Source organism: Haplochromis burtoni, unplaced genomic scaffold (assembly GCF_018398535.1).
Source record: "Haplochromis burtoni strain Fernald_Lab_line unplaced genomic scaffold, NCSU_Asbu1 Contig_2, whole genome shotgun sequence".
Taxonomy (NCBI): domain Eukaryota; kingdom Metazoa; phylum Chordata; class Actinopteri; order Cichliformes; family Cichlidae; genus Haplochromis; species Haplochromis burtoni.
Genome location: NW_024582363.1, coordinates 3,704,121 through 3,731,490, shown reverse-complemented (window position 1 = coordinate 3,731,490; position 27,370 = coordinate 3,704,121). Strand labels below are relative to the sequence as shown.

The 27,370-nt window shown below is 39.6% G+C and overlaps 1 protein-coding gene across 1 annotated transcript in view; it reads left to right on the top strand.

Annotated features, from left to right (window-relative positions):
• wtip (WT1 interacting protein) overlaps positions 1 to 17,711 on the top strand; it is a 37,301-nt gene extending 19,590 nt beyond the window's left edge. Inside the window, exons 3-8 of the mRNA XM_005912996.3 lie at positions 6,605 to 6,672; positions 8,473 to 8,535; positions 9,051 to 9,181; positions 9,813 to 9,864; positions 10,741 to 10,809; positions 13,306 to 17,711. Coding sequence (XP_005913058.1) covers positions 6,605 to 6,672; positions 8,473 to 8,535; positions 9,051 to 9,181; positions 9,813 to 9,864; positions 10,741 to 10,809; positions 13,306 to 13,458 — 536 coding nt within the window. The 3' untranslated portion in view covers positions 13,459 to 17,711. The remainder of the gene's footprint in view (positions 1 to 6,604; positions 6,673 to 8,472; positions 8,536 to 9,050; positions 9,182 to 9,812; positions 9,865 to 10,740; positions 10,810 to 13,305) is intronic.
• Positions 17,712 to 27,370: the final 9,659 nt, after the last annotated feature.

Below are 27,370 nucleotides of genomic sequence, written 5' to 3'. Positions count from 1 at the left end.
GGTAAAAGATTATATTGTGCGTTGTCTGTTTTATGCTGACAATTTATTTTACCGTATTAGACCCAATCACCAAGAATGTAAAAGGTTTGACTGATTGACATCTGCTTAATTGTTCTTACTGGCTTATGTTTGACTTCTGACGTCAATGCAAACGCAGATAACAACAGTTTCACAAGTTCAAGGCAGCAGCGGCTTGAGAATGCAGGTGCCACTGTTACTCCACCAGGTACAAAACCTAAGTGTATGATGGGAAACGGGATTCTATGTGATATGATATGTGACAGATCATTAAGGAACACGATTGTCTTCTTCATATCGTTTTGCAATTGGTTTATATCTAAAGATCTTTAGTTAGAAAGAGACAGGGCCAGCAATCAAGTCTGGGGAGATCGTCATGGAAAATGTTTTAATAATATTTCATCAGTTTTGTGTGTAAGGCTGCAAAATCAATGGATCAGTTTCAACTGACAGTCCAAAAAGCGTTATGAATTCATGTTCACTCCCTGCAAAGTTTTGAAGTTCATTTTAGTTCATATGTATTTCTTCATTTAAAGATTATGGACACTCAAATGGACAAATTAAAAGGATACACTGTTTTTTTTTTCTTCTTTCTTTGCTAAAAGTTTGTGATTATAAGTGTTTGTAACCTCAGTAGTCATGATTCATGATTTCTGCCAAAGCTGGAAAGCCCTACTATGAACCATTAAAAAAAATAGAGGCTTGGTTTTCATTTTTTTCTACTAAAGAAATTATTTTATGTCAAACTCTGAAATGTTCCCCTTTCTCTTCGCAGCATGTGGCTGCTATAAGCTCAGCTGATGCAACTGAGCTGCTGCAAAGAGAGCAACACCTTTTAGGCTGCAGTTAAAAAGTCTGCTATTGAGGTCTTAATTCAGACTTCCATTGTTAATGGACTGGACTGGAAAATGTCAGTCAAACTAAAGAAACGTAAAGCATGCTTCATTTCTCTACCCATAGTTTAATTCATCATATTTATGAAAACTTTATTATTTCCTTCCTTTAAATCTTCAGCTTCATATTCAGTGCATTAATCCAGGTAAAGCTATCAAGCCCAACAGTTGAAAAAGTCAGTAACTTACCATTGCTGCAACAGAAAATTAATGTTTGTGTGTGCGTGTGTGTGTGTGTGTGTGCTAGACATATAACATGACTAGAGAAGTAACACTTTTTCACTCTGTTTAATAAATGCCTGTCCTTAAAAAAATCAAAAGAGATAACACAAAGATTTTCAAAGTAAACATATCATAATAATTCCTCAATGTTCAGAAAGTACTATCCAAAGGGGGGACTCTCTGTGGCTTTAGAAGTCTTGGGTCGAGCTTCATGTGCATACCATGAGCTCAGGTTACACTGAAAGAAATCCTGTCATCTTCACTTCTATTTGAACTCCAGCCATGAACTTAACCTTAAGGGTTGGATTTTTTGTCAGTTTTCTAGAGTTGCAGAGAATAGTCGACACATGTCCTGCATCCAAAATGTACAAAAGATCACAATTACATCTGTATCTTATCGGTAGGAAAAAAATTATTCAGACCAGAAACAGCATGCGACTTAACAAAGTCACTGCAACGTGTTAAATCTTCTTTTTGTATTATGCAAAAATAAGATTCCTACATTCTCATTTTGGTAGTCATAGAAAAGGCCACATCTCCCACATGATCCAAGGATGAATCTCAGACACACTAACATTGTGTAGAAAAAATACACAGCTCTCATTTTAGGTGAAAGTGTCTAAACACCCTGGATGCCCAATGAAATTATTTCTATCCTTTCAGTGAAGACGAGTGACTCCTGCTGGGTTTTTTCTTTCTTTTTTTGACTGAATAGGCTTAACCGAAACTGCCATACCAGAGGAAAATTTAGCCGAATGATACCTTCGCCATGGTGACACATCAGTCTTCATTTCCATGGCAACACCAGCATTCAAAATGCATGCACTAACAGATGAGCTGAGATTTGTAAATGACCAAAAATTGCACGCGGCCGTCATACGTGCAGAGGTCAGGAGCAGAAAGAGGGAGAGGAGAAAATCACTCATCATTATGTGTCATTATAAACCATACCAAACTCATATGCATGTGGTGTGCTGACGTTCATGGATTTTAAATGCTATTGAAAATTAGCTCTGTGCTGTTAGGCATGTTGCATACCTGTCCCTATAAAATATAAACTATGAAATTAAGTAAATACTATTACTGTGTAAATAACCTAACAAAATCAGTTGTAAACCTCTAGTTTCAAATGCTGTGATGTCAAAATAATGCGAGTATGGTTTGAAATTAAAGTGCCCTGAGCCAACTTTTGCCTTAAAATTGAATCAATTGAAAATTGACTCCAGTTAACTAAATGTTTTTCTTTTTTTTAAACAGTGATGGAAAAATCTGAAGTCTGTCAGTCTTTTTGATGGATTAGATGGTGGATTCATCAAAAATATTAAATAAACACACCAGTTGCTGTCTTCTATATATACAACCTAAAATTAAGCATACACGGTTGAATCCTCCAGTGAGGTGTCAGAGCGTGATTACGACTGAGTCATGGGTGCAGCTGGTTCCTCATGCAGAAGGAGCAGATTAGGCAGGCAAAATGAACCTCATGGGGAAGTAAGAGCTTGCAGCATTGGAAAGTTTAATCATTAAAAACTTTTGGTAACTTACGATCACTTTCCTGCTGGAAACATGATGCTGGTTATTTCAGTTTTGGGTGTAGCAGCAGAGCGAGGTTGGACAGAGTTTGCCCTTCAGAATAAAATAAAATCGGACACAAAAAGCTTTCGCCTCTGCAGCAGCCCTCTTTGATGCATTTGATTACACTCAATCAAGCACCCAGCTCAAGTCACCTTATATTTGCTAGTTTAGACACAAGGTTGTTTTAGTGCCTCCGCTTGAACTGTCGAATCTGTTTCTTTTGCTGCTGACATGTGGAGTGACCTTACAGCAGATTTTTTACATTTCTATTCTTTTTTGTGATGTACCATTATTTGTCCCTTATGCATTGATGTCCCCATCAATGGATACTCTTTTTATTTGTAGGTAGGTAATGTTAGGAAAGTTAGGAAACTTCACAACCCTGTCCATCAAAATGAAAGGTGATGACAAAGTCTAACACAACCTCTGGTTGGAACTTCTAAAAGTAATAACTAAGACAAGCAAGCAGAGTGAGACATGAAAATGAGAAAAGGATTTTAAAGTAAATCCCAAACTGCACATCTAGCTAGTCTATGATGCCAGGATGGGTAAAATATGCTCAAGTTTACATGTAGTCAGGGGCCTAATGGGAGCAATTTGACTGAGCTATAATCATGGATCAGGCTCTGTAAAACCTGCAGGTAGATTGCAAAATATAAATAGAGCTACTGATTCAATGCCTTGCAGGACTGTGAGGACATTCGGCCCCTCTGCAGCAATGTCTGGTCACAAAAGGCCAAAGGAGCGAGAGGGAGGCATGGAGCCCTCCCCCTCTTTTTCTTGGTGATGGAAGTGGGCAGAGAGCGGGTGCTGGAGAGGTGCGGGGGGGATGAATGGGACCAGCTAGTGACCTCAGGCAGAAAGAATGTCCCCGTTTGCTCAGTCGGCCTGCTCCCCTAGCAGCGCTCCACACAGTCATCAGCACTGGGGCCTTTGTATTCACCTTCCAGACCCCAAACTCCAGAGCAGAGGCCACAGACCAACACACAGCAACACCTCGCAGCCCCTGCTGCTGCACTGTTCACTATAATCTCACTGCTCCTGCCAGTTTAGCCCCTTCAAAGTCTCATCTATGAAGAGCTCTTCTTCAATCCTCCTTTTCTTTTTTGCTCCTCGCTACCAAAATGCTAATTGCTCCTCAGTCTCAAAGTCTTAAAAGTCTCACCTATTGTGTGGACAACATTCCTTGCTGCTCCAGCCATTTATGTGGATGTTAATGTATTGCCATCTCCCAGCATTGTGACAGTGTGTGTGTGTGTGAGTGCATGTGAGTGCATGTGTATGAAATATAGCGACTGCATAAATTTAAGTTTAAAAAAAAAAGCAGCATCTTTTTCATGCTGGGACACCCATAAAATCAGTGGTGGCTCAGGACGACAATTAAATCTGACTAATCCTGCAGATTTATGAGATCCATGGGTTTCGTCTGCCAGGCTTGGGTGAAGTCATCGTGCTGCCACAGAGACACCGCTGCTGTTAAATGAATTTGAATGGGCGAGCAGTGTGAGATGCATGGCAGGGGGCTGTAGAAGCCAGCCCGCAGCAGAATTTCCTTTTCAGTTTGGATTCAAACTTGGATTCTGATGAATGAAGGCTAACCCAGAGGAATTCAGTGTTCTCACTCTGCGCTAGAAGCTCGGTGTCCTGAACCCGGGCTCACAGTGTAGACATGTTTATGTGTTGTGGGCCTGTGACTTTTTTAGGGTTTTAAAGTTATTTAGAATAATGAAGCGATGTTGAAAAGATGGTTGTTGTTTTCTGTATGTGTCAGAATAAGGGACATCCTCCCTCCAGTCTGCTATTGTTGGTCTGTCTGTGAGCAGTGCACAATAGCAGGGAAGAGTGGAGATTTTGGGGGGAGGTTTGGCAGGCAGCCTGCTGTATTGATTGTGTATGGGTTGTGAATGGATTCTTGTCGGGATCAATGGTTGAGGTAATTAAACGGAGGCAGAAAGTTGCCTTTTTTTGGCGAACCATCTGCTCCGCACTCTGTGTGCTGTGGCCGTGGAAGATAAAAGAAAAGGATACAGTAGGATGTGTTTTTGCATGTAAAAGTTAACAGAAGTGTTGTGTCGCATGTTCTGTCTGAAATAATTGGTTCATTGTTTATTTTTTAGTTTTTTTAGTTTTTGGGGGGCAAAGAAGTGATAACCTAACAAATAAAGTCTAAAAGTGCACATTTTCTCTTCCATATTTTTATTATTGATGTCTGCGGGAGGATTCGTATTTCAAGATACAATTTATTTTTCTAATACTGGACCTCGGTGCAGCTACTCAGTTCATTCTCTACCTGCGACATGCAATTTTAACTGCTCTTCACTAGAAGGCCGACATTCCTTCATTTAAGCTACCTTTCTTCTATTCCGAATTCAGCTTCCTTTTCATGTCCTTTACAAACAGTAGGTTTAAACAGTGGGTGGATGGTGCAGCTGTGACAGAAATCTGCAAACCAGCAATAAAGAAAATCGACTATGTTATCATCAGATTTTAAAAAGTGGAAAATTGGATAAGCTCATCTCTTTGCTTTCTCTAGTATTCTGGGATGGTTTTACGGTTTTACACTAAACTTTGTCAAATCCTTTCCCACTCAGCTAAGATTTTAAAGTGTGGTTGCACCAAAAAAGATTTTACACAGAAAAAATCTGCAGGTACTCTTAAAAAGTTTTGGAATTTATGCAAAAAGAAAGTCAACCTCTGACCTGACGGTCATTTTGCAAGCAAAGTGGAAACTGTTGCCAAAAAGTTGCAATTACTTAAACTGATGAGTCACAGCATGCAAACCAGCTGCCTAATATCGTGTAAATCCTCCTCATGCCATCTCTGACCCTTCAAAGCAAGAATATGGCACCTTTGAGAATGTCATGGCACTTTGGCAGTCAAGCCTTTGGGTCATTTGAGTGTTTGTGTGTTGGACTTATTTTGTGTTTGTGATGGTTTCTTCTTTTTACTTCCTAAAACTTTGTGGGTTTCATGGTATGTAGCAGTTAGCATTGTTCTGCTGAGGTAACATGTTGATGTGGGGGGGGCTAAGGTTGGTGTGCAACGATGTTCAGTGCAATGGTTTTCACAATTTCTGTGTAAGCCAGAATTTAAAGGGATGACTATATTTATATATTTGAAAAATAGCCTTTGTGTTCTCTGACATATCATTAGTTCTCCTTTTGATTCAGTTTGTAACATCTGGATGTCATCAGTCCACTGGCAGATACCTTGCCTTCACTGGAAAAGACACTTTAAAATCAGACACTTTTGAACAGTCTACCACTATTTTGATGTTGGCCTATTTCTCTCAGATGAGATGTTTCATTTGCAAAGTGCTTTTTTATTATTACCCAAACTGTACTGACAGATGACAGTGATGATGATCATTCAGTCCAGCTGAAGTCAAAAGACACATGGTTTTTGTGATAGTTGTCTTTCTTCTTCTTCTTTCAGTAGGTTAACCAAGACCTTTGCTGTATCACTTATTCGTAATTCCCAAAATGTAACAACTACACATAAAGTCTGGGGCTCACGTCAACTTTTTTTAGTTGTTGTTTTTGTTGTTAAAGGAAAGAACTGCTTAAAATGTACCGTTACAAAAAAAATAATTCATACCTTGATGTCCACTTGTGGTATACTGTAAAGTACAGTGTGCTATAATAATGTTTGGTTGTCAGAAAATCCCTCGTCACACTGTTTGGTTGTTGGTAGACAACAAAATAGCAAATGAATGCAAGGAGATGAGAAATAATATTCCCACTGTATATAAGCGGTTCTCTTGTTTACTGTAAGGGTCTGTGCCTTAAGATTTCTAGATCCAAAGTACAAAACTATGAGCATCCACATACTTTTGACTATATAGTCTATATACATCTTTGCATGTTGCATTTTTAATTTGCCGTTCATCTTTTCAGGGAGGAGGCTACGAGGGAAAGCGTTCTACAACGTCAATGGAAAGGTCTACTGTGAGGAGGACTTTCTGGTAAGTGCTCTCGTGGTTATTGATTTTGTTCTGTGATGAGTGCATCACTGTGTGTTTGCCTCATGCTGGAGTCAGACGGGGATGCAGGTGGAGCAGAAAGAGTGAAGAATTAGGACCTCAGGCTACATTCTTGAACCCTCTGGAGGAAAAACACTGAGCAGCTACAATTAGGGCTTTAGCACCACCCCTTCAATTCACACTAATAATTTCCCCAAGGAGCTCAATTACACTGCGAGCTGCTCCCCGGCACTTACAATTAGGAGGTGGAGAAGGAGGAGGAGGGTTGGACAGCTGCAGCTCTCAGACTCCTGGTCCATCTGCTGCAGGTTAACAGGCCAGACACTGGACCTGATCTCATGCTCCACTGAACACCGAGAATCGTGACCATCATATTTTGTTTACTCTAGCTGTATGTGATTTGAATAAAATATAACTGATTTCAAACAAGGAAGGTGGCTGCAAACACTTCCTCTAACGCAGATGTTGAAATTGGTTTTGTTGTCCAGATTACACCATAACTGTTAGCCTCATGTGCTGACAGTACTTCCTGTTTATAGGCAGCTTTCCTGTAACCTGCTGGCCTGTTAGGAAACACTCAGATTCCTGTTTTGCAATTTACAATCAGCACCTTTGAGATGTCGGGATGAGACTAATCTCCTTCCGCCTCCCTCCTACGGCTGATGCACGGCTAGTCTGGGCTGTCACCCTGGGGGTGCTTCATAGGTGGGGGGAGGTGCTGGCAGATGGTAGATTCAGAGCAGAGATGTCAGGGCAGGGGGCAGCCTGCCCATCATGACCTACCACCTCCACCTGGTAGCAGTGTCTCCATTAGCAGGCCCCTCTGTATCAATCAGGTCACGACCCAGAGGGGGTTGTGTGCTGCAGATGGTCGCTTTAATTATTCGCCTGGGCTTCAGGTTTGAAGGGAAGGAGCTACTGATGTGTTGGCGAGTGTTTTATTTCCTGTAGAAGACAGAGGGCACTAAACTCCCTCAACATGAAGGAATCTTTGACGAATTAGTTATAGCTGTAAAAAAAAGTAATGGAGACTAAGAGAATGATGAGATGATTCTAAATAAAGCCTGGTCATCTCATTATAAAGTGTATCTATTATGCTTTTATTTATTTCCTTTCATAATTAAACTGTTACATTTAACATGGTCAAAGTTACAAATAATGAGGTCAACACATTAAGGTTGAATAGCTCAACAGCTCACGCTTCAAAACACTGAACACTGGCAGTTTTTTCAGCTCTTGGTTCTGTACAATGTCAGAGAGATGATATCCTTATATGGTCATTTGACACGCACAGCTCTGACTGAGAGCACAGAGGTCCCACAGAAATTGAATGTGCCACACGCTCAAAGCAAAACAAAACAAAAAAATAATAATAATACAGTCACTGGGAAACAAACAATTCTGCTTAGTTGCTAGGTGGTTGACATCCTATTTTTGCTCTGGTGTAAGTGAACCATTAGAAGATGCAGCCAGCCAAAGTGAGCGAAAGTGAGCGAAACTGTAACAGCTTTTTTGAGGCTACATTTACATTCAGTATGAGACAAATAAGAATTGTTTTTAATTGTAATTCACGCAGAGTTCAAAAATAAAGATATAGAGGTGAAAAGGGCATAACTGATCTCATTTAACAAGCAATTCCCTCTGTAGATAAATACAAGATTGAAACATGTTTTCATGCAGAAAGTGTGAAGCATTGCTTGTGATTGCAAGGTCAGTCAGTGCAACAGTATCCAAAAAAGCAATACTCAGCATGATAATCTGCGTGTCTGGTTTCACCCACAGTACTCTGGTTTCCAGCAGACGGCGGAGAAGTGCTTTGTGTGTGGTCACCTCATCATGGAGATGGTAAGAGCCTTGAGCAACGAAGACCTTTTTTTCCTTATCAACCACGTTTTTAATAAAAATCATTAATCTGATTCAGCAGTTAAGCATGCTGCTGTGTTTTCACAACCGTTAGAGGAGAACAGAGAATTTTTACTTTACATATTTAACAAAGAATTTTAAAGAAGATACAGATAAAAAAGATGTAGTGTTGTATAATCCAGTATTTTTCCAAGATATAATTTCCTTCACTCATACATATATCTATAGCTACATCAATTTTTCTCCAAGATAAAGGTATCATCTTTTTGTCCTGCAGGAGTCCAAAGTCAATTATATTTGAGACCTTCACTCCAGCAATCTCACATACTGTCTGAATAACCCTATTCCAATAAAAAATTGGACAGCCCTTTAGAGAGTGTAACCCTTTCTCTGCCTATTATGTCCTACTGCATGTCCATACCTGTTATTTAAGTCCTATATAAGAACTATTATTATCTTCTATTTTCTTCTCTATTTTTTTCTGTGTGGGAGTTTAGATCCTCCAGGCACTAGGCAAGTCCTACCATCCCGGCTGTTTCCGCTGTGTTGTGTGTAAGGAGGGTCTAGATGGAGTGCCTTTCACTGTGGACGTTGAGAACAACATCTACTGTGTCAAAGACTACCACACGTAAGAAGACGATCGTTTTTGTAAACAAACAGCTCAGCACGTAAAAGTAATGTTTGGCACAAAGAAGCAGTCTGTCTCAGTCTGCCAGGTGTCACGGGGGTACGCCACACCCTCCTGTTTGTTTAATTATTGTCCTGGTATTTACAACCACAATTCCAAAAAAGTTGGGATGAAAACAGAAAGCCACGATTTGCAATTCCCATAAACTCATATTTAATTATCATGTCACATGTTTAAATTGAAATATTTGATTATTTCGTGATAAATATTACATCAATTTGAATTTAATGGCAAGAGCAATCATTTGTTGCGCCCATCCCATCTGTTGTTGGTACACAGTGATAACCATGGCCTCGTCCTAAGTTTTTTGAGATGTGTTGCTGCCAGCAAATGAAAAATGAGCCAATTTTTTTCCCTTAAAGTGGTAGATTTTCTCAGCTTGAGCCATTGATATGTTTTCTGTTCTATTGTGAGTAAAATATAGGTTTGTGAGATTTGTATTGCATTCTGCTTTTGTTTACATTTTAAACAGCATCCAAAAATTGGGTATGAATGTGTATTATATGTCTAAAAACAACTTTTAGATTTAGTTGAGTTAAACACAAGGTTGACGATTTTTTTTCCATTACAGGGTTTTTGCCCCCAAGTGTGCCTCATGTAACCAGCCCATCCTTCCAGCCCAGGTAACGAGCAAAACAATATTACAGCTTGCCGTTTTTGAGTGTTACTGATGACTTTGGTTGGACTCAGAGACCAGAATTTGACATTAATCATGTGAACGTCGGGTGTATTTGCAAAAAGGCTCATTCATGTAACTAATTTTTTCCGAATCTATGTAAAAGAGGTGGCAAAATCTAATCTGGGATCAAGAATGGCAATAAGAGATGCTGCTACAACTCAGATAGCAACCGGGAGCGATCAGGCAAAGAGCAGGTGTCCAAGCTCAGATTCACAAACATTTACAGCGTGATTTTTCCCCCCTGGGATCTTTGTCAGAGTGTTGAGGTTTTCTGTAACATCCCAACGTGTCTGAGGGAGAACATTCACCACAACTGACCCAAACTGCACCTTCACATAGAACAACCTAATTCTCACTCATCACTCACTTTCTCACCAGATTTGACTGTCTTCATTTACATCTGCATTCTCAAAAATTCAACTTGAAGAGTCGCCCTTCTGACACACTCAAGGAGATCAACCACACCCACTGCAGATTCAAACGAGCACAAAGTCAGAATATAACTTCACAAAGCAATCGAAAAATAACAGCTCCACATAGCGGCGCCCTGTGAGGGAAGAATCGTCCGATTTTCTTTTTTCATTGAATTTTTCATGGATTTTCTTTTTAATGATCTCTTACTAGCACACAATCACCAACAGGGAGATGCTTACAGATAAAATGTACAAAAACCAAAGCAAACAAAAGCTTTAGCTTTGAAGGTGAAAATAAAAGCCAATATGTTTTAGATAAAAGTAGAATGAATGAATCAAAAATTAATAATAAAAGCTGCAGGGCTCAAACATCAAACTCATCACTTTCTGTGTGTTTGTCTCCACAGGGCTCTGAGGAAACTATTCGCGTTGTTTCTATGGACAAGGACTACCACGTGGAGTGCTACCATTGTGAGGTGAGTCACTTCGACTGCGTACACTGACTGTAGTCTCTCTTTCTCACACACACACTTCACAAGGTATGAGTAAGAGTGATCTGCCATGCCTGGGATTTGATTAGAGTCAATTAAGCATCACTGTGCGTGATTCAACTTTTGAGGTGGTTGAAATTGCACACTGCTTTAGCACACAAAGATACACACACTAACACACGTGCACATCTGCTTAGTCCCGTAAACACAGTGAACTGTGGTAAGATCTCCAAATCGTGGGATAAGAATAGACTCACTGTTTTCTACCAGCGAGTGTGAATCACTGCTCTTGTGGAATGAATGAGACACAGACAGGGGAAAAAAACATACTGATGGATATCAACCAAAGGTTACAGCTCAATATGTGACTCATTGACAAAGCGCATTGCAGCTCGGCTGGGGGCTTGCTGCTTAAACCCAGCTTCTGACATCTCAGTCATCCTGTCGCTCAACTTGGCTGCTAGATTTTTTTTTTTAGTTCAAGTGTGCCATGAATGTTTAGTGAAACAAATAAACATTTCACGCCTCCCTGCAGCGATTGAGCAGGGTTTTTTTTCTAAATCGTGAGATCATTTTTACTATCCCCTGAGCAGGATACAACTTGCATATGTCTGAATGGCTGAGGTTCCGCTTCATAGAAATGCATCAGATTGTTATATAAGCAGCGGGTAATCATTCAGTGGAGCTCTGAATGGGGGGTGAGAGGGAGGCTTATGGACAGGAAGGGTAAAGTCTGCAGTTGAATCATTCTGAAGATGGTAAATAATTACATATTGAGGGGGAAAAAAACATGTTTTTTCTGTAATGCTGTAACACGACAGTTGGATTTTTGAAAATACAGCGAGAATCACATTGATGCACAGTGAAAATTCATTTATAATATGTACATTTTTAAGCTGTTTATCCGGTTTTAAATCACCCGAGTGGTTAGCAGTCAGTTTATGTAAACCCTCCAACATGGTCAGGGTCCACATCGGGGTCTCGTCATGTCAGCCATGCGCAGAATTCCTCTGCAGGCTCAGAGATCAGTGTGCTCATTCATCAAAGCATACAATTTGCACAGCCTCTATCCCCGTCTTTGGAGGCAGCTTCTCTCAAACCCACAGTTCCCTCTGGACATCTGAACTCTTCAAGGATAAACCCACTCACTGTCTATGATTTGTCTCAGAGTCAGCACCCTGTTTACAACGAGGGTCCAGAAAGACGCCCACACTGAAGTCACTAGCACAACTTGGTGTCACTAATTAGTTTTCTCATCTGTTCATTTTCTGCAAACAAGCCTGTTTCCCAAAATCTCAAATTATTTATTTAAGGAAAGAAACTACAGGTAAAGACAGTAAAAATAATTAAAAACGAACTAATAACTTTACAGTGAGCAAAGTACTTTTATATTACAGGTGGCTTAATTTGTTGAAATCTGTTTTTGCTGTTATCAACAGGAAAAAAATACTTTCCCCCCCCCAAGTTTTTAAGAGTAAAATCTTCCATAAATGTGACTCTGAATGATATTAAAACCTTCAGGATATAGACTGCTCCACAAATTGAAAGTTTGGTAGCTATAGGTGGAGATTTTGGGCTTAAAATATAAGAAAGAAATCAGATTTTAAAGATATATGTTTGAAATTCAATATTTACTGGTTAAATATTGAAAGCTTATAAAATATTACTTTAAAACCTCTCCAGTTACTTTGTATCGCAGGTCTACAGTTCACTATTTAAATATGCACAACAGAAACCTGGATATTTGTTGTGAATCACTGGAACAGACAGGCTTAGAAATGAGTATATCAGAGGAACAGCTCAGGTCGAGATGGTTTGGACATGTGCAGAGAAGGGATGGTTGATATATCGGACAAAGGATTGAAGATGAAGTTATCAGGCAAGTGGAAAATAGGAAGATCACAGAGAAGGTTGTGGATCATAAACATCTACTATTTTACTTAAAAAGACAAAAGGTGTTTGCTTACTCGTGCCAAGTAGTGCATGCACCCAAGAGATCCATGTGACAGTGGAAACGTCAGATGAAATTAGACAGTCTTTAAGCTGCAAGCTCACTTCTGAAAAGGTCGATGGGTAATTTGGGGTTTTTGTTCTGATCTGCAAAATGTACAGCCAGTAGTCAAAGTAGCACCATGTGTGCTGCCTCCGGCGTGCTCTGCCCAGGCAGCTCTCTCATCTAAACCACATTGCCAGCTTCGGTCTTTGAAGCACACTCTTTCCTGCTGTTTCCTCCTTTTGAAATCATCCCAACACAATTCTGCTGAAAATGTCTGAAGTTCATGTGTAAAATCTCAAATTAGCAAAAGGTAAATGCCTGACTGTATGATTGTTCCACCAGTCTGAGACATTTTGGAAGCAAAATAGCATAAAACCTCAAAATTTAGCAGTGCATGTAAAATACATGTTTTATAGTGTCTAAATGGATTTTTATTAATATGTGTGAGCGTGATTATTAAATATATGTAATTATATTTATTTCAGGACTGCGGTCTCCAGTTAAATGATGAGGAAAGGCACCGCTGTTATCCACTGGAAGGCCACCTGCTCTGCCACGACTGCCACATCCTTCGGCTCCAGTCGCAGGTTCCTGCCCATGCGCCCCCCAGCTACCCTCTCCATGTCACTGAACTGTGATTGGGAGAACTAAGCTCCACATCCCAGGTGATCTGGGACACCAGCAGTGGGTAAAAAAAGGCCTGCACCCTCTTCAGCAGTTCCAGAGAAGCCTCTCTGTGGCCATCTGAGTTACTGCCCCCGTCCTCAGCTGGACAGCCAGTCCGTGGACTAACACACACAGTGCAGCTCCCACCACAAGCCCTGCTATTACATGCTAGGGTTGGGAAAAAGGGTCCCTCCCTTACCCTCCATTTGTGGTCCTTTCCATCCCCCTCCCCCTTGGGCGCCTAACCCTGAAAGTCAACACGCCAGCTCACCCAGAGGCCCCTGATGACGTCACACCTCCTGACCCCAGCACATTCATCAGAAAGAGGGTTTCTGGATTGGAGGAGAAAGCGCAAATTCAACTCTCTCCTTGCTTTCTCTCTCATCCTTTCTGCATCTTTCACTCTTATGCTTTGACTGAAGCAATTTACCACGTGAATTCACCAGTGCTGTCGCATCTGAGAACGCTGCTGATGTTAGCGTCAGGAAGGCCGGGGAACGAGCCACTGCATTCCAGTGCTGGCTGGACCGGACAGGCCCAACGGTGGGCATGCCGTGCCTTCAGAGTGGGCTCTCCCCGTGTAGCTTCTAACACTGAAATGGAGTCCTGCTAAAGGCTATGCAATGGACACCCAGCATTCATGACACAGGGCTGTGATGAAAAACTGTCACCCTTGCACCACCTCGACATCACCGATGCAGAGTAGCACCACAAGCCCAGAGGACGGACTGACATTCCACTTAGAAGTCACAAGCAGTGTCTTAATTAATGATTATATGATGACAGAAAATTTTAGATGCACATAGATTGTCTTTTATATATGGATATATATTTTGCAGACATTTTCCACATCAGATCTTAGATGTAGATTCTTGTTTTGTTGTTTTCTTTTTAATGTTGCTGCGCTCATGGTAGAATCAGTCTAAAGCCTCGGAAGCTTTTGGTCTGTTGTATCATTTCTCCTCCAGGACACAGAGCCTCTTCATGCCTGTCAGAGATTCACAGGCTTTGTAGGAGCAGACCAGGATCAAATAGTATTTGCCTTCAGTTGTTTTGTCCCACTTTGTACACCCAGTGAAATGAGTTTCTTTTAGCCCTTACTCACCATAGAAAGCTTACAAATCAAGCATCGCATTAGTTCAGGCAGGCCTTGAAACTAGGCTTGGGTGCACTCTTCTTCTTCTTCTTCTCAGCTCACCGCCTTCTACAGATCCAATTAGCAAATCACATACAGGGTGCACTATTTAATAAGCTTTAGCCTGCATACAGGTACTACACACCTGCAAGTCACATTGCAACCCATCTCCATCACAGGAGATGGAGTTTCACGCTGGTGCTCTAAGGACAAGGGAGTCCCAGACCAGGCCAAATAGAAAATACTTCTTTTGGTCATGTGCTCCCTGACTGAACCAATGTTATCATTCTCTGTCTTTAACAGACAACAGATGAGCAGTCCCATCGCACAGATTGTATAGAGGCAGCTATACGTTGTAGTTAAATCCTACAAAATGTAAAACAAATATTAATCTTTATTTCAGACCCTTTTAAATTTATCTTCATGCCTTCTGTCATCACACCACAAGTCATCAAAGTTATATCATTAAGATTAAGACTTAGCTTAATCCTAACATCTTAAGAGATTAGCCGGAGATAAGTCTTTAAATACAGAGGATTAGGGCTTTTGGTGCAACACTAAAGGACACTCAGCAGTCGCACAAGGCAGATGTCCACAGCTCACAGGAAAAATTCCAGCTGTGACTCACTGTTGGAGAAATTTCCAAAAATAAAGCATTCATTAGCTCTTTTTTATCTACAGTTCTCAAAGTGGGGTCTGAGGATCCCCAGGGGTCCGCAACCTATTGCTAAGTGGTCCTCAGAATAAATTCCTGTAAGTTAGAAAACTGAACTTCATTGTTTAAATTCACAGATATAGACTGGAACTATTTGCGCCAGTAAAAGCAGCATATTGGATCCATTATTTCCCTCCCACATTAGGTTGGGAAACATCATATCAGTCTGTCACCAGCTCTTACTTCTCTCAGGGTGCATTATAATGTTCCTGTTACTATTTAGCTTGGTGTATTAGACCGCTGGGTTGCTGGCGCGCATGGAGAAATATCAGCCCACAGCATCTGGTGACACTAAACACAATTAATCTGTTTAGGGTTTATAATATAGTGGTTGTGGAAAAGAATTTCCCCCAGTAAAAAAGTGTGAGAACTCCTTGTTTTAAACTATATAGGGTATATTCTTGGCTAAAGACAGTTTATTCAAACAGTTTTTAAAGCCACAAGACTGGGACAGTGTCGTTTTGATAGGCTGGTGATTGTCATGCAGGTAAGCATATATGATCATTTGTTTCAACCAGGAAGTAGCTGAATTTCCTTAAAAGAGAGACATAAAAGGCCTCAAGTGAATTGGCCACCACTGACACTCTCTCTGCTACCATGGGTAAACCAAGCGGGTTAAAACAGACTGAACGCTTATCTACAAATACCTTTTGCTCCAGATCTGTTCAGGGCGCTGTTTCCTGATGTTTTTGCAGACTTTTTTTTTTTTTTTTTTAAATCACATCAGCACATCGTGCATTACTATGAGGAATCTCCACTTGTCCACATGCCTTAAGACAGAACAGGTTTGTTTGTGTGTCTTTCTCTGGTCTGCCATGAAGCCTGCTGTTGTGTTTCGGGAGGATGTACCTGAGAACACGGAGCTGCTGGTCCCACCTGTGTTCTTTAGGGAGTTCCACCCACACCCCCTTCTTTGATTGTGTGTGTGTGTGTTTGTGTGTGTGTGCAGGCACTTATATGTATGTCTTTTAGTGAGTGATGTGCATATATATCTATACATATATGCAAAGGAAGACCAACACGAGACTTAAATATTTTAAACTTCAAGCTGTGGTAGCGTGGAAAAATTCCCAACCTTCTTCATTGGACTGTTATCAGTGTGTTTAATTGAACTGGCAGTCTGTTGATCATTCCCTGATTATATTTAAAGCATTGTTTTTGTGAGGAAAGCTCTTAATTCTGAAAGAAATCCTGCACTTCTGCAGATGAACCCCAACAATATGAGCTTATTTGAAATAAGAGCAACTTGTCATAATGTCTAATATTGTGTGTGCGTGCGTGCGTGTGTGTGTGTGTGTGTGTGTGTGTGTGTGTGTGTGTGCGTATTAGTGGCAGGGCCATGGCACATGCACCTCACTGTGTTTGCAGGGCTCAGCAGCATCCAGTACACTGTTCTTTGCTCTCTCAAACCTGGTAATGATTGTGATGATGCTGTCTGTTCATTGCTTACCATATTCCGGATGTTTGTCTCTAATTGTTGGTGTTTGTTTGAACTTCTCTCTTGTACCATACTGGATCTCAAACATGTGAAGTTTACACATGTTCCAGCTAATGCTCCAGTAGCTCATACGTCAAACTTTGACCGTAGCACTTAAACTCCACCCGTCAAGTATGCAAACTTGAGTAAAACAATCACCAATTGTTACTTGCAAACACTGGCCGTGCTTTTATTCATACTGTAATACATGCAGGTCTGATTAAATACTACTGAATGTGTCCAAAACAGAGACTGAAGCATAGACTGAAGGCAGGGGTCACCACAGGCCGAAAGGGCTTTTTAATATAACCTGATGTAATGAGATTCGTTTGAATGTAATAATGACTAGTACGTGTAAAAGAACAAAAGGACTGCATACTCTACGTGAGACATTCCCCCCCGTATTTGATGTGTTTAACCTCAACTTTGTACAAGGGTTAAGTCATGTGTGCTATACTTGAAGAATGAGGCATTTTCTGAACTTTTGTGTTTTATCAACGACTTAACAAGCCCAGTTTATCCCCTTCAAAGATGTCTTAATTCGCTTGTTTAAAAGTACTACTTCAGTTTCTGCTGCATAGCACACAGGTAGTTACCCTGTACATAAAAAGGCTAGTTTATTTTATTTTATAATTCTGTCAAAAATCACTTGGAAAGAAAAGATATCTTCTCCTACTCGTAGTTCCAATAAGCACATCTGGATACCTGTCACACATCTTTTATATCGCTAAGTGTTTTGATTACCTAGATGGTTCATTTTAAAAAAGGAAACTAGATCTATTTATCTAAACATGAAAAAGTCTAAAGTTATTTAATGTATTAAAATCGGGACGTATCATTTAACTGTAGATGACATAATCTGCTTTTTCAATAAAGTGGTTTTGTAGCTAACTGCAAACGATTTCTGATGTTCGTTTTGTTTTATTCTCTGAATGTTATTTCAATCATAATTCAAGAATTATGTACACTCAGCATCTCTAACTCGATATGTTAGTTACACCTTGACAGTACCAGGGTGGCTGGATTTTGACATAATTACTTCTTAATGATTCAGATTAAACAAGGTGCTGGAAGCATTCCTCAGAGATTTTGCTCCATAACGACACGATAGCATCACACAGTTCCTGCAGAATTGTTGGCTGCACATCCAGGATTCAAAACTCCCGTTCCACCAAGCTCCAAAGGTGCTCAAAGGACATGATTTGAGCTTTGTGAGACAGCACCATATTCTGGTGGGAGTATGAGAAGATGGGTATACTGTGGTCATAAAGGTGTGGACAGGCTCAGCAACAATACTCCGGTTGACTGTGGTCAGCTGGTAGTGCAGCGCCCAGTGTGTGTCAAACTCTGTCTCTACTATACAAAGGTTAGATTTGTACTATCCAAATTAAGACCAGGCAGAATTTTTCCAACATTCAATTATCTGATTTTGATGAGTCTTTCCGAATTGTATCCTCAGTTTTGGATGGTTCTCTTTTTACCACGTTAAAGGAACAAGGGTGTGGTTAAAATCAGTTTAAAATCAGCTTCACTGAGTCCCACACTGACACTATTTATTTTCTGTAACATTCACTATGAGCCAAGTAATTACTGAAACAATGACTTGCCACTATTTGAACAAAATAAAATGAAAAAACTGCAGTATTTTATACTTGCCTGACTTGCTGCATGCATTGTGTTTTGCTTTTGTGTCATTCATATCTCTCGATGACCTCGTCCTCCTAATTGGCAATTTTTGGATCCATTTTATGGCAATTTACTGCCCACCAACTGATGCTTCTATCCATATCTCATCAAGCCTCATTGGTGTTTCTGTTTTATTAATTCATCTTCATTTAAGTGAACCTGTTGTATGGACTGCCCTCTTATCACATAGGCTACACTGTGAAAGTCAAATGAGAACAGGACCTGAAGCAGAAGGCCTGACTAAAGCTGATAACCACTATTATGATTTCTGTTATTCTTGATTAGTTTTTTGTTTGTTTGTTTGTTTGTTTTCTTTATGTTCACCTAGATACTCTGTAGTCTCAGATCTCTCCTTCAATATCGACAAAGAGGGAGGAATTGTAGTTAAAGTAATAAAATGTGTGAAAATACAGATATATGATGGTTTTGTACACAGAAGCGAACGTAAAAAAATTTGGTGGACCAGCATGTTGTTAAGTGAAAAATTGTTTGGAGTTGACTACAAGCTGTTTCACCACAGCTGGACAATAAAACGGAGATGCAAACTTCTTCCAAAAGAAAGTCTTCACAGGCTGAAAAAAGGAGTTTATCCATCTTCTTGATGCATGCTCAATCATCCAGGTAGGTATATCCCCAAACGTTGATTCTGTTCATTTGGACGTAGCATTTTCAGCAGGAGAAACGCTACATCACTCATCCAAGTGACTTCTTCAGTCTCAGCTGACTGCAGGTTTCCCCAATCTTTTGCATAATGACTGAAATTAGCACCACTGAAGGAACTGGTCATATCATATGACGCTGGTTTGAAGCCATTTACGTGAAAAGGGAAAGGAGGCCTAAGGGTACATCTTTCACCATATTACTATGCTGTGATTGCAGCCATTCCCCAACTCTCTGTGAATGGTACTCATGGCCATTGATCAGTGGTCTTTGATCAGTGGTTGTTGATCAATGGTCATGAGAATTTGCTTAATTATGATGAAGGAACTGACCTCCCAGCCCATTGTTCCTTCAGTGGTGCTAGTTTCAGTCATTATGCAAATGCACTGTATATAAGATTGGGGAAACCTGCAGTCAGCTGAGACCAAAGAAGTCACTTGGATGAGTGACGAAACGTTTCTCCCACTAAAAACGCTACGTCCAGATGAACATAATCAACTTTTGGGGAGTGAATCCATCGATCCTGAGAATGGACTGAAAGTTGTTTGATCAATCTCCCAGCTATCATGCAGAACATGAACATCAGAAATATTTCTCTATTTCAAAGCCACAAGCTATGTTTGCAAGTGTTTAAACATGAAAACGCTGGGAAATTGTTTTGGGACAGAAGGAATCTTGGCTGGAAGATGACTCTGGTATCAAAACATAGGTAAAAATAAAAAAGAGACCTTTCAGATGCTATGACTTGTTATAAAAAGCCACCTAGTCACACATCTTGAAGAAAACCGATATAATATCCAGGCGACCAATGCTCAGATCTGCTAACATTATAGACAAATAACTGGTGTTGTTTTCTATTGAAACTGTGATAAATCGCAATACAGTTCATGTGTATCTCCTGTGACAGGTGAAAATTGGACCCACCCTATATTTACCTCAAAGACCTGTAACTCTGACAGTTTTCATAGTATTATTGTTAGATATACAAACATTATTGTACATAAAAAGATCAGTTAATATGAATGTGGTCAGATGGGAACTTTTTCAGTTAGATTTTACATGAAATCTCCTTTTTTTCTTCTGTGTTCCTGATATGACCCTGCAGGATTTACCGGCTCTTAATGTCAGTGTTTTACAAATTCTAGTGTGCTGATACAGCCAAAAATAAGACTGACATTATGAAATAATAAATAAATCCTTTAATTAAAAACTTTAATTACAACCTTACCCCCCCCCCAACCACCTTCCCGCCCCCGCTCAAGTGGGAACAACAGAAAGTCCCACACAACATCATTAGTTGCATTAAATATGTGCAAGTGGGCAGTTTTGCCCGCAGTTAGTAAAATACTGTGATATAATCACGTCCTTGCACACAACCCTGTAGCATGCCATGGACTCTCCCTCCTGGTATACAGCCGAGATCTCTTACGGTCAAAAGTCTGAAAAAAAAAAAGACCATCAGAAACCATTTATCTAAAAACTAAAAAAGGAAAAGACAAACTAGAAACAACTAACAAACACAAATTTAAACACGATGGCATAAAATGATAGAGATAAGCATAAACTATGTCTGCTGGCTGAAATCCACTGATGAGGCTGATCCCTTGGTACTGACACTTTCAGAAAACTGATCTAGTGCACAAACGTTCCTGTAAACAACACATTGGCAAGATAAACCCATACTGCAGGGACAAACGTGGAATTTCCAAAGCTTTTTAATTACAGACATGAAAACAGCCTGAAGTCAAGCATAAAATATTTAATGCATTTAGAAGCACAAATATTTTACGTACTGGAACAAATTGGTTTTATGCTGACAAAACCTCTGGGCATGAAATAAAGCAGTAAAGATAATTTTTCGATTTGTGCAGCTAAGTTATAGAGTTAAAGTTGTCCCTCAATGGTGCTTCCCTTTAGATCTTACAACTGTCATGCAACTGCTGGGTTGTTGGGATGAATGAAGAGACTGCACCCCTGTGGTGCAGCATTATACAACATTTGGGCTAATTGGAGCATAAAGTAGGTTCATTATCTCTGCCTAATGTCAGATATTAAATTCTGAATATTCTCCGGACCCTTAGGCTAAATACATAAAACCCATCCGGTACAAGAGCAGTTAAAATATTATCGGTTACTAACGGGTGATAGAGAGTCTCCATTAGATGTTCTTCAAGAGAGATCTGTTGTGTTTTTCTTATTTCCTCTGAATGCTCACTTCAAATGAGATTGAGAGTTTCAGAGAGTTTGAGATGCTCACTTTTTTTCACCCTTGGCTCTGTATGATGCCGAATAGAATGGATGTCCCTAATATTGTGATTTCAGGTACACAATACTAGCTTTGATTGCAGAAAACCTAGCCTCCTGCTGTCTGAACCCTCTGTTTATGAATGGAAGGAAATCTGAGGACATCTGGAGAGGAAGTGAAACAGCTTGTCTGAGGTAGAAGATGAATTGATGATAAAGTATGAAGATGAATCATGCAAAGCTAGGCGCATCCAATGATAAAAATATAGATGGTGAAAATGAGAATTATAATTTCCCTTTAACTTTGTTTCAGATTTAACATTTTAACAGCCATACTAGAAATAATTATGACCTCTGTGACTGAATCACTGACTTTAATGCTTCTATAAATAAACTTATAAAAGTGCAGACACAGGCAGATTTGGTAAGATGGTCTTTAATTGGAAGGGAAGGTAATACAGTTTTTACATGCAAACAAGTCAATTAAATTAAAGCAGGTGCAGAGATTAAAGACAAGCAGCGGGTCAGAAAAAGATGCTTGAACAGAGCAGTTGAAAGGGAGAGTGGCTTGAGCAAAGTGGAAAATCTGACAAAGAAGATGTGGGAGCAGGGGGTAAGAGTGGGTGGGAATGTTTGTGGGCATCTGAAGGAGGAATAGATCATCAAAATGACTGCAAAATGTTATAGAAGTGCAGGAGCATGGGGCAGTGGCTGAACAAGAGGACTGTGTAAATAATCATTCTGTACAATACGATAACTTTTAAATCTACAACTGTTTATAACCTGCATAGTTCACATTTCTGTATAGCTGTGTATCTCATATTTCTGTATAGTTTTTTTAATTTCATATTCTGTATATTTTTTCATATTTATATCCTGTTCATAGCCTGTACATAGCTTGTACTCACTACAGCCTGTACATACTTATAGTTATAGAATATTCATAACATACTTCATACCGTGTACATTATAACATACCATAATAGACCCATTTCTGTATTATACTCACATATCTATATTATTGCTAATATATATTTGTAATATATCTATATCATGGCTAAAGCACTTCTGGATGGATGCAAACTGCATTTCGTTGCCTTGTACCTGTGACATGTGCAATGACAATAAAGTTGAATTCTATTCTATTCTATTCTAAGAGACAGAAAAAAACACCTTAGACGCTTTCAGCTGAATCTGATTGTATTTACTTTTATTGTTGCTTTGGAGACATGAAATAAAAAATGGGTAAATGAGGAATGTGTCACAAAGCTTTTGGGGTTCTAAAAAAATCACAGCAAGGAAACTAACACAGGAAGTATGAGTAAAAGTGGCTAGTTTATAAATGCAGGTCAGGAAGGTTTTTTCTCAGTACACTGGGTCACGATGACAAACTGCATAACAACGAGGGGAAGTGAGCACTGAATAAAAGCTTCTTTTTTTAAATTTCTGCCAACATTTCCAAGAACATACTTTTACACAAATAATAGCTTATCATTGGCTTTTATCAAATATTCCTTAAAAATATTGTCCACTGAAGAACACCAAGTGCATCTTTTCTCAAGGTAAAATGTTCTCCTTTACCAAATTCAGATCCTTGGATGATAAGATTGAACATTTTCTAGAAAGATCTGATTTCAGACAGAAAGAAACCCAAACACAGACAGAAAATCAGGTGGCACTGCAGACGATGGTAGGGGAAAAAACCTTTAAACAGGATAAATCATACTTGACAAAATCTGAGGACATAGCCACAGACTAAATAAGCAAGCAGTTAAGGCTGACCTTAACTAGAAAATAACAAGGGTTGGAAAAGAACAAAGGAAGGAGCTGAAAACACGGAAAACCGTACAAGGATCTTACCTTCAAAATAAAACAGGAAGTAAACTGAAAGTGGGACTGGGATGACACTGACAGAGCCAGAGGGGAACACAGGGGGCACATGAAAAAGGAAACAAAGCAAAACAAGAAGTGAAATTAACAATAACAATCGAAGAATTAATATTTAACTGCACAAAAGGAAGAGGAGATGTAATGTGACTACAATGAAGTTTGTGGAGAAATTCTTCCTATATGATCAGGAGCTGAGCAACCATATTTTTGGCACTAAGGTATTACCTTATAAAAGTATGAAATTATTTTAAATTCATGATATATGTTGATGTTTCTATGCATTTTCTCAGCTAGCTCTGTTTTCACTTTAGTTCTTTAGTTTTGCATTATTTCATTGAACTTTTCCTTTTAAAAAAAGCATGCAAGGCTTTAGCTTTAGGTTTTAGGCAGGTAGAGATTTAACAGATGTTTTTGCTGTAAGCACCTGCCTTCTGAGGCTTGAAACGGTGCTAATGACAGCAAAGCAAGTGAACAAAAACCATAACAATGAACCAACAATGCACTAAAAAATTCTTTGGAACTGAAAGGAAACTGCAGTTTTAGGCCATAACCCTCTGTGTGTTCATCAGTATAAGTGTCATCTTATACTTGTTGCATCTTCAAAAACAAAAATAAAATAACTGAGACTTACAATGGAGTATGTTGCGACTTGTTTACTGAACCTTCTTTTCAGTACATGTACAGAACATCAGTGTCCATTTTTACTGCCTCCTACAGGACACTCTCTTCTTCCACTTTCTTACAACATAAATGTAACACAGAACCAATACTGCCTCTCCTTGCGTTACCATTGTAACGACACACTCATTCTGTTTCTTTCAGATGAATAACAGGAATTTAGGATGTAGATATCTATGAATAATAACTATTATGCATACTCATATATTTATATAACCAACTCATTTCTTGCGATACCACAATACTGACATAAAAAGTCACGCCTCACTGTATAGTGGTTGTGCAAAAGTAAAGGAGCATGCCACAAGTAGCAGTACTGTCATTTCTCTGAAGATCCTGCAGGTGAGTTGATGGGATTTATTAGATGCAGAAGTCCCTTTTTTTTTTTTTTTACTACTCACTGGCTAAATTACTGCTGTCTGGCTCCTTCCCCCAAGAGGACAAAATATCAAATTATTCTCTTTTTTCATTTTCAGGAAATACTTGTTGGAGAGCAAGGCTAAAAAAACCCCAGTTATAAAAGACTGAATAACTTTAATATAAAATGAAAATGAAGGAAGGAGACTTCACCTGAACAGAAGTTGAAAGAAAATAAAAAACTTGCTCGTTCTTTGTGGCTTTCAAACCACTTGTCTGAAAATGTAATTACAGTAGGGGCAGCTGTATTTATGAGTCTGTGATACACAGTCTGTTTGAGATGTAGATAAAGTTTGTGTGGGTGTACATGAAAGTGCAGCTGCCCACTGACTGAGCTCTCCGGTGTGCTGAACAGTGGTGTTCACTGTGAGGAGCTCTCTGGTGTTGGTTGACAGCTCCATGAGTCAGGGCACAAAGCGCCCTTTATGTGTGTGAGGGTTCCACCCTGAGTGTGTGTGCGGTTGTGTGTGTGTAAGCTTGCAGAGGTAGCCGAGCCCCAGGGGATCGGCTATGAGGTGAGCTCTGTTACACCGCACAAAAGAACCGAAGAACACCTTTCCTCTGGAGCACACGGCTCCCTCCACTGCCAGGAAATGAGTGAAAAAATTCTTGCCACAAGATTACTTCACACATGCTGAATCCTTTGTTACTGATGCATTGTCTCCTTCCTGCTACCAAAAATTCCAGCCTCAAGAAAAAAGGTGATGTGCAGAGCTGCACTACAGAGGAATGATGTTAAAGAGTATTACCATGAATATTTGGGAAAGAGACAGTGAAGATAGGTTAAGCACAGTGGTGATGATAAGTGAGCAAAGGTGTGTCTTCACTGCTGAGAATGAGCACTGAAGATGCAATGTTTGCTTTGAGAGTGTTGATGGAGAAGTACAGAGAAGATGCAACAGAGTTGCACTGTGTCTTTGTGACTCTAGAGAAATCATATTATACAGTGCCAAGAAAGGAACTTCAAGAGGAAGTCGAGAGTGACAGAAAAGACTGGTGGAAGATATGTGTGAGGACAGCAAGACAGCGGTAAAATATCTGGATGAAGTGATGGATGGGTTCAAGGTGGGAGTCAGATTATATCAGGTATCAGCTCTGAGCCCCTTCTTGTTTGTGACGGTGATGGACAGAATGACAGATGAAGTCAGCTAGGATAAACTATGATGTTTGCAAACAATACTAATATTAGCAGTGAAAGTAGAGAGAAGAGAGAAGAGAAGAGAACCTGGAGAGGTGGAGGTATGCAGTGGAGAGAAGAAGAATGAAAGTCAGTACAAGAAAAGACAGAATGAGTGTGTAGATGAGAGAGAGACAGGTGGAAAGGAGAACAAGCAAGGAGTAGACGTAATAAAGATGGATGAGTTTAAATACCTAACGTTAACTATCCAAAGCAATGGAAAGAGCACAAGAGTGATGAAGAAGAGAGTACAGGCAAGGTGGAGTGGGTGGAGACGATGTCAGGGGTGATTTGTGATAGAAGGATAGCAGCAAGAGTGAAAGGGAAGATTTATAGAAGATGACCTGCTATGATGTGTGGCTGGGAAACGGTAGCACTGATGAAAAGACAGGATGCTGCCCTGCAGATGTTAAGATTTTTATTATAAGGGACTAGAACTGACAAGATGAGAAATAAGTACATCAGAGGGACAGCTCAGGCTGAGTGGTTTGGACACAAAGTCAGGGGCAAGTTTGAGATGATTCACAACAACTGTATTAAATTCTGTGTTCCTGTTCTCCTCTGTAGATGTAAAACACACAAAATAGTGAGTCTTCATCATCTTCTCATCAATATAATTTATTTAAGTTTCTGCATCAGTAGCAGACAATATTCCGTACACCCCCTCACTCCTACAAAATAAAATGTATTATTGTATCTATAAAGGTACAAGAACAATATCCCCCTTCTGCCATCTTAGATTTTATATAGATTTCATATAGCTGAGCAGTTGGAGCAAATTCTAGGAACTTGAGTTACTGGCACTCTGCACTGATTGTATTTTTGTTGTAACTTGGGGCCAAAGATACCACCATTGTACCCTCAACAGAGGGCACCATTGTGGTTTGTAGTCAGTAACTGTAAAAAGTCATTGTTTGTAGCTTAAAGGAGACCAGTCTTGAACATGTGGTGACAATTTTTCCCCTTAATGTAACCATACATATGAATACATATAAACAGACTAAAACGTACAAAATTGGTTCATAATGCCCTCCTAGTCTTTCTGAACACTCAGAGCTTTGTTTATCTCACATCTGCACCTTCTGTCAACATGCAAGCATGCATGCATTTGAACTCTGGAAGGAAACCAGAGCCTCCAGAGAGAAATCACCAGGCATATGGGAACAAAAACTTTTAAGATTCCAACGCAGAACCTTGAGGAAGGAAACTGTTAAAAATCTAATACTAAATTAAAACATTTTTTTTTTACCTATTTCCTATTTGATTTCAGCCAAACATAGAATGTGTTTCTTCATATTTTAATCTGCAAAAAACATATATTTTGACCTTCGAAAAGGTACACTGAGTTTCCTCAAAGTGCAATCATTAGCTGTGTGTAGTGCAGTCATATAGTGCGTACCTGTAGGGAAATGAAATTATTTCTACTGTGAACCTGAAGAAAATCAAATTTCATGCACTGAAAATTAAAGAGAAAAGACATTAAACTGGCAGGAGCTACACTGGTTATGAGTCACTTCATAAATCATTTCAGTTATTGAGCGTAAGCACTAAAAGGAAAGTTTTGTTTTTCTCTGCCAAAACAACGATGTGTTAATTTTTTAAAGTGCATACTCAGTACAACAGCCATATAAAATAATACACTTGAAGAAGTCCGCAGCAGTGCGACTTTTCAGAAACTACGCTGTTTTTTATCTGTACACAGATAATACTGACAAACTGTTTGTTTAAAGGTGACACAAATTTTTACACAGAATTCACATTCAGTGCAGGTGTAATTTATTTGGCAGGCAAATAATTAAAATCCA